The sequence below is a fragment of the Platalea leucorodia genome, assembly GCF_965183815.1.
Source record: "Platalea leucorodia genome assembly, chromosome: 5".
NCBI classification, from domain to species: Eukaryota; Metazoa; Chordata; class Aves; order Pelecaniformes; family Threskiornithidae; genus Platalea; species Platalea leucorodia.
In genome coordinates, this window is record NC_138827.1 from 81218800 (window position 1) to 81233492 (window position 14693).

The window sequence follows — 14693 nt, forward strand, 5'->3', positions numbered from 1 at the left end:
GTTCTTTTTCACTGTGTTTTCACTAACTTCTCTTGGTGCAAAAACTTACAGGATTTAAATGATACAAGATCAAGTCCATACGATTTCTGGATAAAATACATTTTGGATTATAATTTGGGGAATCTGGCAGTTACTCCCCAAAGAGTTCATATAGCTAAAGCAAGTTTAAGTGATGTATTCAGTTCTGTAACTGAACACATTTATTGGGTAATAAGTATTCTGCGTGAAGAAAATAAAGTTATCCTCTGTGATGGTTGCCCTTCCTTCGTACTCTCTTTCAGCTAATGAATACAAGGAAACTCAACACTGTGCAAGTACCATGATTATTTGAAAATACATGTAGAGTATTGTTTCATAGCTTAATCTCTAAGGAGTTACAGTATGTTATCATGTGGTATCCATGGGGATATTTAATTTTTCTGTTTATCTTCTAAGCATCAAAACAAGGAGTTAGATGCATGCTCATTTAAATCCACAGATAGAAATAGTATTTAAAAGCTTTGATGATTGTCTTTGCTATGAATTTATACAGAAAAATTATCCAAACTTGTAAATGTAAAGGTCATAATGTGATGTCATCATCTTTGGTGTCATAAAAGGAAAGTGTTTTGGAGCAAAGGTCACCCAGCACTCATTATCAGTGCTTTGTGTTGGAAACTACATAAAGTCTTATTTGACATAAACTGGTTTAATGACACATAAATGCAGCAGCAGATTGAAGGAGGAATCTGGAGAACTGAGGAGAAAAAGACCCCAACACATTGATAATGAAACCTTGCAAGACAGAACACCACGATTTATAAAAGCAAATCTGTCCCACAAAGTAACGTAAACACAAAACATATAAAAAGTTTCAGTGACGGGTATAATTTATTTCACTCAGAGAGAAGGTTCACTGAACTCATATCACCAAATGAAAATTTAGGAGATGAGAATTTTTACTGTAAATACATGAAAGTAGGAAGAACCAGTGGCTGACTGGCCACTGAAGTGAAGAATAGCCTTAGTGTAGGAGCAAATCTGATATAAACTTGTCTTTAGGTTGTAAAAGGAATTAACAGTTTGAGGAAGGTTCAAATTAGGATTATTATCCAGGGACTTGGCTACATGATTTATTTGGACCTAACTATAAGCTGGGTCTTGAAATTTTGAGAAGTATTTCTGTGGTCTGGAAAAATGTCATAGTAGTCACTCATGTGAATGACAAGAATATCACACTTGCTAGAATAAAAATGTGTGCATGTCACATTTCTGACAATGTAAATCATGTTTTTCACTGGTTTTCGTTACCTTGCCAACAATAAAACACCTTCACAGTTCTGTATTTGCTATGTATTGGCTCTATTCCAGATTTTCTGTTTGGTATATCAGTGATTGGATTGCTTGTTTGTGAGGACTGAATTTCCTGGATCTGCACTTGATGCATGATGTCAGAATACATTTTCTGACATAAAGGGAAGAGGCAAATCAGTTTGCCTAAGTGGTTGCAGATTCTAAAAATAGACTTATATTAGAGAAATTTTCTTTTTTAAGATCAACTGTAGCATCCTCTACCTTTTAAACGTTTTTCTTTCCTGAAATATTAATATTTTTCAGATACCTTCTGAGTATAAATTTGTACGTTGATATCAGAGGTTATTGAATTAAAAATAGCTAGTTTGGAAAACTTTGGAAAAGATACAGGTCATGTAAGGTGAGTTGCATATAAGAAGTTGAATCCCTAGAACCAAACAGAAATTCAGTGCTTGTTTTAGGCTTTAAAATGATTTTCATGAGCAAGCTATAGAGAAAGAAACAACTTATAAGTGTAGGACATGGCAAAATCTTTTGTTTAAAATGAGTTGTCCCACTCAGTCCTGTTGTATTGCCACAGTCTCCTGCCGAGAAGTAGTAGGAGTGAAACGTACCATAGGTCTAATTTATTCAGTCTCAGAGCAATTAATAATTCAGAAATGTTTTAGTTCTTATTGATGTTTAGCATTATAAGTGGATGAAGAGTGTATGTACTGTTAGCATCTACACAGGAAATTATGTGAGAGGAGAAAGAAGAATACTAGATTTTTCATTGTTGATTAGAGCAGATGCTTTCTAGATTAACCTGTTTTCCCAAGAACTTTCTGGATTTGTATTATAGCCGGATTCTTGTTTTGCAGACAATCACAGAATAGTAATATTAAAGTAGCAGGGGTAAAACCAGCTTATTTTCTGTAGAAACTGTAACAGTGTGAAGGCTGCATCATTGAATAATGACAATATAGTAGTTACTAATGTAAGTCTTAATTTCTATAGTAAAATTCAATATCCCTGAAAAAAAAGCCATATTCATTTGTGTACACACATGCACAAAAAAGAGCATAGCAGAGAAAATATATGTAGGTTTGCTTATGACTCATCAAATTTGATCATTTGCCTAATTGAATTTCACTGTACATCTTCACCTGACTGTCATGGTAGTAGCTTCTTATTTGTAGTTAATTTTCATACATTTGAGACTTGTCTGGTTATTGAGACTTAGTAATTTCACCTGACTTCTTTAGTATGCTGAAAACCTTATTCAAGTTTTTCAAATAGCACTATGAAATGTACCATAGTACAGAGAGCATTGAAAATAACATAACGATGAATTTTTACAATATTATGGAATATAGAGTAGTAAGAGCAGATGTGTTGTTTCTAACTCTGAAAAATATAAATATACTGTGTCTCTATGGGAAACACATTTCCTCAGTACTGAGGGTTTGTTGCTGTATGGTTTGGGTCTAAGCTTGACCATTATTTTTGTAAATGTTAAAATAAATTTTTGTAGATTCCTATAGAAAATATAAACAATGTGTTCATACTTTTTTTTTTTTTTTTTTTTTTTTTTTTTTTTAGCCCAGTGTTCTCAAGCTCAAAACCTCAAACTGCTACCTGCAATATAGGACTAGGTTTAATACAACTTGGTGGAGAATGTATTGGAGCAGCAATCTGTTTACATGTCAAATGTGGAAAATGGAGTAGAAAAAGAGATGTACTGTTTCTAAAATGACAATAAATGACCTGGATGCTTTTTTTTGTATGCATATTAAAAATATATTTTAAAAGATCATTTGAAAATTATTCTTGCTTATTCAACCATATTCCATAAGAATGTTTACGTTAGTATCATGTTGTTATTGGCTTGTTCCTGGACCCAGGAGTACCCTTCTAGTGCTGTGCTACTAGATAATCAGTGGTATGCAGCAGTTGTCTATAATCTTTCATTTATAACTTGCTTTTTCTGTCCTGCTTGATGGAGAGACTCTGATTCAGGCTTACATGCACAATATAGCCATGTTGGATTAGAAGCCTATTTCTTAATAGTAAGCTGCGAAAACAGGTTTTTTTTGTGTTGGTTTTTGTTTTTTACTGTTGGTGGATTTTTTAATGTCGGGATTTTTTTGAGGGGTGGTGGTGGAAGCTTTCAGAAGGACCTTTTTTAGGGGGAGGGGTGTCAGTTTTCGTTTCTTCAGGATTCACATTCTTTCTTGTTTTCTGATTTGATTTGTTATTACCTCTTCGTTTGTAATACAGAAGCCATCAAGATTGCAGAAAAGAGAGGGAAGACATTTAAATCATTAAACCAATCCATCCATCTTCATAATTTTTTTTACTCCATTTCTTTCTTGGATAAACTGATTTCCATGACGTAATGATGTAAGTGGCATCAGTTTGCTCCACAGTGCTACAGAGTTTATATATTTGCAGTACTTTAAAAAGTCGTTACAAGAAAATATGGTCACTGAACTGTAATTCAAGATGTGTTTAATAGGTGTGGGTTTTTTTCCAAGCAAGAGTTGTGATTAGGCTGCTAGAGTAAATCATTAATAGAAGAGATTCCTGTTATGTATTGGAAAAGAACCGTTTTCTGTTTGATGTTAACGCTGAGAGATGTGCTGCAGTCATTGACTATGGCATCTCTAGAGAGCAATACTGGAGTTCATCTCAGCCCGAAGGATACCACTTAAGCCTTGCTGAATAAACCAGTGGAATATGAACATGCAAGCAGAAAGATTGGTTTTCGTTCTGATAACATCTGTAACAACTCAGAAAAACTGCCATAAGGCTGTAGTGGTATTTGGTAAAATGAACAGTCATGAACTTTTAGTTTTACATATTATAGACTTCTAAAGAGTAAATTTAGCCTAAATGCATAGACAGACATAACAGTTAGTGACCTTCTGAGTCTACATTCATAAAGTTGACTAGAAAACTATTTTTAAAGTTTTGTAAAGTCTTTCTCCAAGTAATGAGAACATCCTCCAAAAGACTAGCTGAACACTGTGGTGTATTTTTGTCTTATTCTCCAAGAATGTCTCCCCTTTCTTTTTGTTGACATGTTTGTTTCTGCCTGTTTTGTTTCTGAAGGTAGTCATCAAAACACAAAGTTGCGTAAGTGTTTCTTAGACTGCCAAGTATGCCCCTACTTGTTCGTAGGCATGGTGGACTGGTCAGTGGTGTGTAGATGTGCAGAAAAACCTGTATCGTATTTAGTCCATAAAGTGCAGCGTGACTGTAATAGGGCAGCACCATGTGTACAGCTCCTGTTTTATTTGATTTTAAGATAGAAGTTGTTCTAATGGCTGTAGATGTTGCTCTCTTGTCTCCTCAGACTCTAAAAGAGTTTGTGCAACTATCTAACCATTTTAGATAATAACTGTGTGTAGACTGATTACATGTAGCTGCATGTATATTAACTGGAGTTTGCATCACTCAATACAGAAAAGGCAAATTTTATATAAGTGCAGTCCTCAGAATCTGTTACAACATGTACAGTATTGGTTAATATACCATATAGGAATGGGTTTTTTGGGGGAAAACCTACTAATTAATACTGCTACCACCTTGGTGTAGGAAGAAGTCCCTGCTAGTAAGAACATTCCTTGACTTAAAAAAAAAATTAAATAGACATGGCTGCTCGCACTGAGGAAATCCTTGTGAATTTTCAGCTTACAAGTAAAGAAGCAGATAATACCCCTCCCATTTTATTTCTGAAAAACAGAGTTGTAAGCTAAATAAATCACCTAAGGGCACCAGATAATACTTGCATTACTTACTTTAGTTCTTAGGTAAAAATGAAGCTTATGGAAAAGGATCCTGGTGTACTTTCTTGTAAGACAGATCTCTCTCCCTTTTTGCTGGTGCATGTTCCCTGGGTATTTAGAGCCACAGATGTTGTCAAGCTTCTGAAGAAAAGTACCTTTTGAGACACAGCTGGTTCTTAGTCCAGGTGTGACTGGGCAGATCTTCAGGGTCACTGGTGCTATGGATTTGAGAAAGGTTTGCTGGAGAAGGCTAAACAACAATCAAACCTTTCATTTGAGAATGGTGAATCACTTTAAGATGGCACGGATTAAATTATTCATTTTTTAATAAATAAAGGAAGACTTGGCATTCTCGGGCTTTTTGTTCCAGAGAAAAAACATTTCTGTGTTTTCTTAAAGTGCTTTGTGGCTGACATGAAAAACAGCTCATTTCTATAGCTATTTATTTATATTATTTATAGCTATTTATTAGGAAATTTCTCATCTCTTTAGTAGCCTGTACAAAGACCCCTTTTTTGTGTCTTTTATTGTGGTAAAGAGTATTTACTAAGGAGTCAGAAGCTGTTGTACCTCAGCTGAAAGAGCAGGGATTTGAATTCTGTGCGTACCCTTGAGTGGCTAATTTTGAGGAGGAGATGGCTTGTGTAACGTTAGGTTTGCATGTTGGTAAGAATTTAGTTTCTGCTGGAAAACTGTTAAAAAATAGAAAATTTCCTCAACTAACGTTAAATTGACCTAAAAGTCACCTAAAAGTTGACCTAGAAGAGGCAGATTTCTGGGATTCATGGTGTCATGTGTTAATTGACTTCAGAGCTGTTACACTTAGTGAAAAAGTATGTCATCCATTTTTTTCCTTCCAGCACACCCCTACTATTGAGCTCACACTGCGATCACAAAAATGTTATGTCTTTAGCCAACTCTTGCCTCCTGGGTAGAACAGGATCAGTCTGTGACATTTTTGGTGACAGAAGTCTATAGCAGATGGAGCAACTTGTCTAAATCTGCTTCAGATTTTTTTCCTCTTGGGAATTAGGCCTCACAGCACCCTGACCAGCATTCACAATATTTCTGTATTGGGTGTCTGTGGCACCAGCCGTTTTGGTTGGGGGGCTGCAGGGGCAGCCTCTGTGAGGAGAGGCCGGGGCTGCCCAGTGCCTGACACAGCCAGCTCCAGCAGACCCACTGCAGGGCACAGCTGAGCCCCTCAGCCAAGATGGTGGCACCTGTGGGAAAATGCATCCAAAAAAGGGCAAAATGCCACATATCAGTGTGAGGAAAAAAGTGCAAGAAACATCCCTGCGAACACCAAGGACAGTGAAGAAGGAGGGGGAGGAGGGGCTCCAGGCGCTGGAGCAGAGATTCCCCGGAGGCCTGTGGGACAGGCTATGGTGAAGCAGGTATTTCCCTGCAGCCCATGGAGGAGCATGCTGGAGCAGATATCCACACTGCACCCTGCGCTGGAGCGGTTGGATATTCCTTGAAGGAACTGTGGCACATGGAAAGCCCGTGTTGGAGCAGGCTTATCCTGAAGCCCTGCAGCCTGTGGGAAGGACCCACGCTGGAGCAGGAGAAAAATGTGAGGAGGAAGGAGTAGCAGAAAGGAACAGCAGTGATCTGACCCCAGCCCCCCATTCTCCATCCTCCCTGTGCCACTCGGAGAGGGAGGAGGTATAGGAGTTGAGAATGAAGTCGAGCCTGGGAAAAAAGGGGCGGGGGGGGGGGGAAGTTCTTTTAGGTTTTGTCTTTGTTTCTCACCAGCCAAATGTATTTTTAATTGGCAAAAAATTATTTTTCCCCAAGTCGAGTCTGTTTTGCCCATGACAATAATTGGTAAGTGATCTCCCTGTCTTTATCTTGATGCATGTGCTTTTTCACTTTATTCGCCCTGGCCCCGCTTCCTTTTGAGGTGTAGGAGTGAGAGAGCAGCTGGCTGGGAGTCTGGTAGCCAGCCGAGATCAACCCACCACAATGTTGTGTTGACAAAGGCTCCAACACTTACGGATGTCAGCAAGCAGGACTGGATGCCATTTTATCTCTGTTCATAACATTGGTTTATTCTGAAGATACTGCGCCCGTGGTGTTAACTGCACTCTCACCGTAGAAAATAGAAACCTAGAAAGAAGTGATCTATTGAAAACTTATTGTTTGTTGTAATTTAATCAATTTATTGTTTTTAGGTCTTTTGAAAATATATCTGGCCTCAGAGAGAGTACTGTAACTTTGGGGAGAGTATGCCATGTTTTTTCTATAAACCTAAAACCCTTCATCCATTCTAACTTTCTTAATTATGGAGCATAGCACCACCAAAGTTACAATTAAAAATCAGGAAGATGCAAGTCAGGAAACCCAAAAAGGGAAAGACTAAACTTCAGCCCAATTGCTTTCTACTTGTGCAAATGACTTTAAATATAGAATGCGTTTATGTAGTACCTGTTTAATAGTATAATATAAACATTAGTTTAGCAAGCATAGTATAAGCCACCAGGTGGAGTAGTGTTGCCATCAGAAATTAAAAGAGTAATAGCAAGGGCACATTTTTTTTCTTTCTACTTTTGTAATATAAGTTGCAGGTTTTTTTTAAGGTACCGTGCCAACTTGATGTGTAAATCCCTATGTCAGAACTTGTAACCATTGACTGCAATACATAGCTGCGTTAACACGCTTCTTACTTTTGCACAGTAAGGTGTGTTTTAACTTAATGTTTAGGCTAGGGAAAGCAAGAATGTTTTTCCTTTTTTCTTGTTGGTTTGTATTAACCTGACTTGACAAACTATATGCAATTTGATCTTTTTTATTTTTCTTCCCTCTTTCATTTTTTTCTTTACCTCATAACTTGTATCTGTTTGCCATGTCGTTACTTTAGGAAAGCTAAGGTAGCTAATTTTCCATTAAGTATCTGACAATTAATTAAAATACTTCTTGCTACAGTGCTTTAGAATTAGAAAAGAGGAAGATGACGACTATACCAAAAGCCTTCATTTGGGAATTTTTGTTGCTGTTGCCCTCTATTTTCTGTTTCTTTTTTTCTCATGTTCTAGGATCTTCTTGCACAAGAGCCTAAAAGCATTTAAAGTTTGCAGAATGAAAAGATGGCACAGGCAATGCTGGTACCACCAGGACCTGACAGCTTCTTCTATTTCACCAAAGAATCTCTTGCAGCTATTGAAAAACGTATTGCTGATGAAGCGTCTCAATGTGGCAAAGACGACCATAAAGATGATGGTGGTCATGAAGAAAATCACCCAAAGCCAAATAATGACTTGGAGGCAGGAAAGACACTGCCATTTATTTATGGTGATATTCCTCCAGGAATGGTGTCTGAGCCCCTGGAGGACCTGGATCCATATTATATCAATAAAAAAGTAAGTGTTTTATATTAAGAGTGTAATTAGAACACTCCTGTTGAACTGTAAAGTGATAAATGCTCTGGTGTGGAGGTAGTCAGAAGCCCTGGTTGAAAATATTATGCAGTATGTGATATCATGTTAACTATTTTGCACACACTATAAATACGACTGTAACTCTTTTGTTTAAGTGGCAGGGTTTTTTTGTTTTGGTTTGGTTTTTTGGGTTTTTTTGTTTATTTTTTTTTTTAAAAAAGAGCTGTTCTTTTAATGTCTAAGGTTTCCTTATGATGATATTTTGAGTTAGTGGATTTTGCATTAGATATCCTTTAATCTCTTCAAATCTGATTGAATGCTGAAGCATTTGAAAACTTCCTCTCTGTCTGGCTACTCTGTTCCTGGGGTTTCTAGGAGATATAGACAGTACCTGGGATCTAGTTCAGCAGGGTAGTCTTTGGACAAAGTGCTCGTTCAGTCATCTGCCAAAACGATTGACTGTCAAACATTCCTTGAAATCTCATAGAAATATTCATTTTACAAAAAGTTAAATGTTAAACTCTATTTGACTAGGGAGGGACATAAGTAAAAACAAAATTATTATTATCACGTATTGCCAGCTTCATGTGATGTGATGTGATCTCTGTGGATTGGTAACAGCTTGTGTCACTTACAGATATGACTTCATGACGCTAGAGTTTGCTTCAGGACCACTGCAACTGTTCTGAGTCTCATGGGGAGGATTTGATTTTTCTTGCCAGTTACATTTTTCCTGATGATTTTAATCATCATTATTAATGATGATTTTATCCTGATGATTTTAATCATCAGGATGATCTTCATACCAGTTCCCCAGTGAGTAATCCCTCCCCCCACTGCCCTGTGAGGAACATGAAGACAGTACACTGGTAGGACAATTCGAAGTCATATGCCCTCAATAATAGTATGTTACAGAGTTCTTGAAAGTCTCTGCGTCATTCCTCTTAGAATCACTTTACATCTGTGTGGATGCAAAGTTTTCCAAGAAATTTTATATAAATTTTATATGAATGCTGTGTTTTTGTTTAATGTAAAAGAGGATTTGTGGCTCAGTAGCAGTTCAGCAAAGCAGTATAAAAATAACATTCATGTGAGGAGCCCCACATTGACTTCTTACATGGGACTGAGTGTAAAGACTAAAACTGTGTACTTTGTGTTTCAATATTGGGTCTGTGTAATAGGCCCAATATAGACCTGAAGACAAAATCTAAATTTATATGTATATGTACTGTAATGCTACTCAGTTTCTTTTATAGATGTAATGATAACAAAAGGAGAAAATAGCAAGGGTGATGACTTTGGCAAGTACAGATGAAGAAGAGATGGTTTTATATAGGCATGAGAAGTGGAATGATGTTCAGAATGAAAGCAAAATTGAGCTTGCATTAAAAAGGCAGTGAGGGGTTATTTTATTGTCTAAATCAATAAAATACTTGTTGAATTAAAAACATAGAACAGGTTCTTGAACTGAAGTACTGGATAACCAACAGATTAGTATTTTGCATGTAAATAAGTGCCTAAAGAGCTATATTATCTCTGTAAGAAGCAACTAAGTTAAAGCAATGTTTTTTCTAGTACGGAATGTTGAAAACCAATAATCAGATGTAGTTTTTTTAGTTATTTTAGTTTTTGTCATTTCAACTTCACGAATGCTACTGCCAAATCATTGATTTCTTTTACAAGAGCATATCATTAGAAAACAGAAAGATTACAGAAAGATTCAATGCTAAAACCTGCATATTTCCGGATATTAGCCTTTTGGGACAATAATAATAAGACGTAGATTGAATTAAGCTTTCATTAGATGACATTTTCATTGTGTCTCCTGGTCAAAATCAAAAACGGTTGCATAAATGGTACTAGTGATGACTGCACAGGCAATAAAGACAGTAAAGCCTTTAAAAGCCAAGGATGTCTCACCTCAGAAGCAGTTTTAAAGTGCTGAAATGGTTAAATAGTTGCTCATAAGTGTACAAAAATGGTTAATTAGGTGCTTTGTTTTGCATTGCCAGCTTTGATCTGAAGTGCAAGTAATATAGCTGGATTAATTTTTAATGTTAAAAATGACAAATTTTTAATTATATTTTTAATGTAATTACATAATCCTGGAAAATGCTGAAATGCAGATTTTGTTTAAATGGACAGAGACAAAAAAATGTATGTTGCATAGTTTTCATTGCTCATGTGAAAATTTAGAATCTGATATTTGCTTGTGTAATTCCACTGAAAATAAATTTGGCTGCTTACATCTGTGTAAGTGCAGCCTCTATTTAAGGCAAAGTTTCTAACAGGTATCCTTAATTTCCTATTTCCTATCCCTCCCCCTTTTGTTTTTTTTAAAGACATTTATAGTATTGAATAAAGGAAAGACAATCTTCAGGTTCAGTGCCACACCTGCCTTGTACCTGTTATCTCCTTTCAATATTATTAGAAGAATAGCAATTAAGATTTTGGTTCATTCATATCCTTTTCAAGTGGTTCGTTATGTGTTCCTGCGCTTAATTCTTTCTCTCGAAATGAATCAGAGCTAAGATTTTTCACTAACCTTCTGATTAAATTCAGAGGAAGAGATGCATAGTACGTATACCTAGATTACAGAATTAGTGGTATAGCCATCATTATTGTGAAACATCTTTGCATTATTTATGACATCGCTAGTGACAGTAAACTGATTTGTATCATATATGTTGTCAATGTTCTATAGCCAGGTCAATTCCTCATGTTTTGTGTAATGCAAATTCAGCATTAAAAAAGAGTATGTTCCTTAACTACAACTACATTGTTCAGCATGCTCATTATGCTCACTATTTTGACAAACTGTGTATTTATGACATGGAGTAACCTTCCAGAGTGGACAAAGAATGTAGAGTAAGTATACTTAAATTAGCTAATAATTTTTTAAGTGGTTTAAAAATCAAAAGCTATATTAAGAGCTAGACCATGTGGTTTTACTTACCCTTGTCTGTAATACCAGTATTCTTTTTTGAGCCTGGAGTTTGATCCTAGCTGCATCTCAAAGCAGCATAGACCTGCAAGCTCTAGGAAGGAAAGAAGCTGTGATAATGTTAACTTTTTACTTGGAACAAAACTCTGATTGATACTCTTGTTCAGAATGTTCGTACAAGTAATGTTTTTATGCATTCTCCCTCTTAAGCTGTTCCTTTAGCATTTTTATTAAAAAAAAGAAAAAAAAAGAAAAAAAATAAGAAGGAAATAGTATCCAACCTGAAACTACTGCTTTTCAGCGTGGAAGATGCTTTCTATAGCTCCTATGAAGCACCTTCATTTTTTGTAACAAAATATAAAAATGGGACACACATTAAAGAAAGTACCTCTGCTGAGGATTATTGTTTGACATTCTCAAGTCTACCTGGTCAGCCATCAAGTAGCTTTAGTAAACACTAGGTTTCACTTATCCATGGGTTTTATTTCTGACATGGCAACCATGCTGAAATTTTTATTTGAGCAAAAGTATTTTCTTCATGTTAGTCATGATTATTATTATTTTTTGTGCTGAAATTTCAAAATCTTACATGCCAGAAACTGCAAAAACATGTTTCAGATAAAATAAATAAATAAATCAATCCAATTATCTTGCAGAAGAATGGTGGGAAAACAGTCATAGTTTATGTGAGTTTGGAACTGCTATTATAGTGCATGTGCTAACCACTGTTTTTGAGTGATTTTCCTTTATGCCTGTGATGTTGTATCACTGAACAACAATCTTTAACTTTTGCTTGGATGTTTTCTCATAGGTACACTTTCACAGGAATTTATACTTTTGAATTTCTGGTAAAAATCCTTGCAAGAGGCTTCTGTATAAATGATTTTACTTGCCTTCGTGACCCCTGGAACTGGCTTGATTTTGTTGTCATTTCCTTTGCGTAAGTATATAATTTTTTTTAAGTAAAATATCAGTTAGAACTTTTTTTGAACTTGTAATAATTTGTTTGGGTTATCTTAGCTCATTTAAAATGAATGGTAGTTGAATTGTGTTTCAACTTTTTCCATTTTAATATTTTACACTAATGTAGCACACAGCACAATTAGTGGACTATCCCACAGTACAAAAGAGAAGTTACCACTGAACAATCAATTTTAAATAGTATTTAAACAACAGAATTAGGGAAATCCATTTCATTTTTAATTTGCATTCAATGGAAATACATAAGGGTGTGTTTCTTAGGAAAACTTAATTGAAACAGGAAATTCTGAATTCAAGTCTTTCATTTAAAGTTGCCCCTTCCAAAAAAAATAGACTGGATTACACGTCCAGGTAAGTAGTATACACTCTACCTTAATTCTGAATAACTGTGATTTAATCCTACAGGTATATAACAGAATTTGTAAACCTAGGCAATGTTTCAGCTCTTCGAACTTTCAGAGTATTGAGAGCTTTGAAAACTATTTCTGTAATCCCAGGTAAGAAGTAACTATGTGAAATGGCAGCCCTCTGCATCACCTCTGTTTAATTTTGTGTGTGCTGTCATTGTGTTTGTGTGTGGAATCCCTCACTACAGATATGTGACAGAGTTTGTGGACCTGGGCAATGTCTCAGCGTTGAGAACATTCAGAGTTCTCCGAGCTTTGAAAACAATATCAGTCATTCCAGGTGAGAGCGAGGTTAAACACTGAGGCTGACTGAAATTCCACAGAAGCTGAACTCATATTTTTAACAGAAGCATCCAGGTTTTAGTCTTAACTTCAATTTGATTCCCTTTTCTAATTCTCTAAAATACTCAGCCTCAGAGTTTAATACATTCTTGCATGAGAAATTGAATTGCATAGCCTGTGTATATTTCCATTTCATGATGTCAAACTTTCTCTCCCACATTAAGGATCAAAATTAATTCTTTTCATTTTTCTCTTACTAATGTGAATGTTACTATTTGTCAAAGACATTTGGGTTTGAAAATTTCAGTCTGTTGTAAAATTTGAATCTCTGACAAAGGAATAAGATAATGAGGAGTAGCATGGGAATTGCATGTTGTATTTATTACCTTAAAGATGCCTGTCTTCACCAAACCCCACCTCCAGTTGAACAGGATGCAATAGAATGCAATCATTAAAATTTCTACTACAATGCAATTGTGTTCTGGTTTTGTTTGCTGTTATAGAACCAATATATTGTGTATTGGAATAGAACACTGGGAGAGGTTTGGAGCAAGAGGCATCAAAAAGAAAATTAACAATTTTCTTTACATGTAGTTTACGTGTATAGAGAGCATGAATAAAAAGTTACTTCTTCATTTGAAGAGCAGGTGCTTTGGAATGTGTACCATTCATTCCCATTCATATTTTCACATTGATTTGTCAGGAACAATGAGAGTTATTGGTACCTTTTTCCTTTGGAAAATATTTTAACACTATTTTTGTGAAGCTGTGCATGATATTTAATAGTGTGTTGGAGTAGTTCACGTTGCATTTTAGCTTAGGTAAATATTTGATATTATAATAAAAATCTGCCTTTGTTTGCAGGCTTGAAGACTATTGTTGGAGCCTTAATTCAATCTGTGAAGAAGCTCTCAGATGTAATGATTTTGACTGTATTTTGCCTGAGTGTATTTGCACTAATAGGACTGCAGCTGTTCATGGGCAATTTGAAGAATAAATGCTTGTTCTGGCCATCAGAAAATTCAACATCTTTTGAAGAATACGTAGCTCCGTACTTCAATGGTACGGTGTTTGATTGGACGGCGTACATTGAGAATGAAAGTAAGAAACGCTGTTGTAACTTGCTAAAATTTTTGTGTATAAATGTACCTGCACACAAGGTTACTGTTTAATACTATAGGCTAAAGATAAAAATCAATTAAATAGAATGACAAAGAGTAGGGATTTTTATGTACTGCATCACAAACTCACGCTGACATGATTGTTCTTTCCGTTAGCTGCACTTAGAAACGTATGTATAGGGTTAGGTTGGTTTTAGAATCACAGAATCATGCAGGTTGGACAGGATCTCCGCAGTGGTCCAGACCAGCTGCTGCTCAGCTGCAGGTCCAGTTAGAGCAGACTGCTCAGTCCCATGTCCAGTCAAGTTTTTAATATCTCCCAGGACTAAGACACCACAGCCTCTTTGGGCAGCCTGTTCCAGTGTTTGACCAGTCTCACAGTAACTTTTTTAATATCAATATCAATTCAGAATTTCCCGTGCTCAAACTTTTGCTAGTTGCCTCTTACCCTTCCAGTGTGCACCTCTGAGAAGAGTCAGGCTCCATCTCCATTACAGTCTTTCATTCTGCCCCCC

At 36.0% G+C, this 14693-nt stretch overlaps 1 protein-coding gene across 1 annotated transcript in view; it reads left to right on the forward strand.

The window, feature by feature from the left end:
* Positions 1-8152: 8152 nt before the first annotated feature.
* Positions 8153-14693, forward strand: part of LOC309590349 (sodium channel protein type 2 subunit alpha-like) — a gene marked incomplete at both ends in the record, with an annotated part of 48533 nt that continues 41992 nt past the window's right edge. Inside the window, 6 exons of the mRNA XM_082311468.1 lie at positions 8153-8425; positions 10786-10931; positions 11231-11311; positions 12199-12327; positions 12774-12865; positions 13922-14158. Coding sequence (XP_082167594.1) covers positions 8153-8425; positions 10786-10931; positions 11231-11311; positions 12199-12327; positions 12774-12865; positions 13922-14158 — 958 coding nt within the window. The remainder of the gene's footprint in view (positions 8426-10785; positions 10932-11230; positions 11312-12198; positions 12328-12773; positions 12866-13921; positions 14159-14693) is intronic.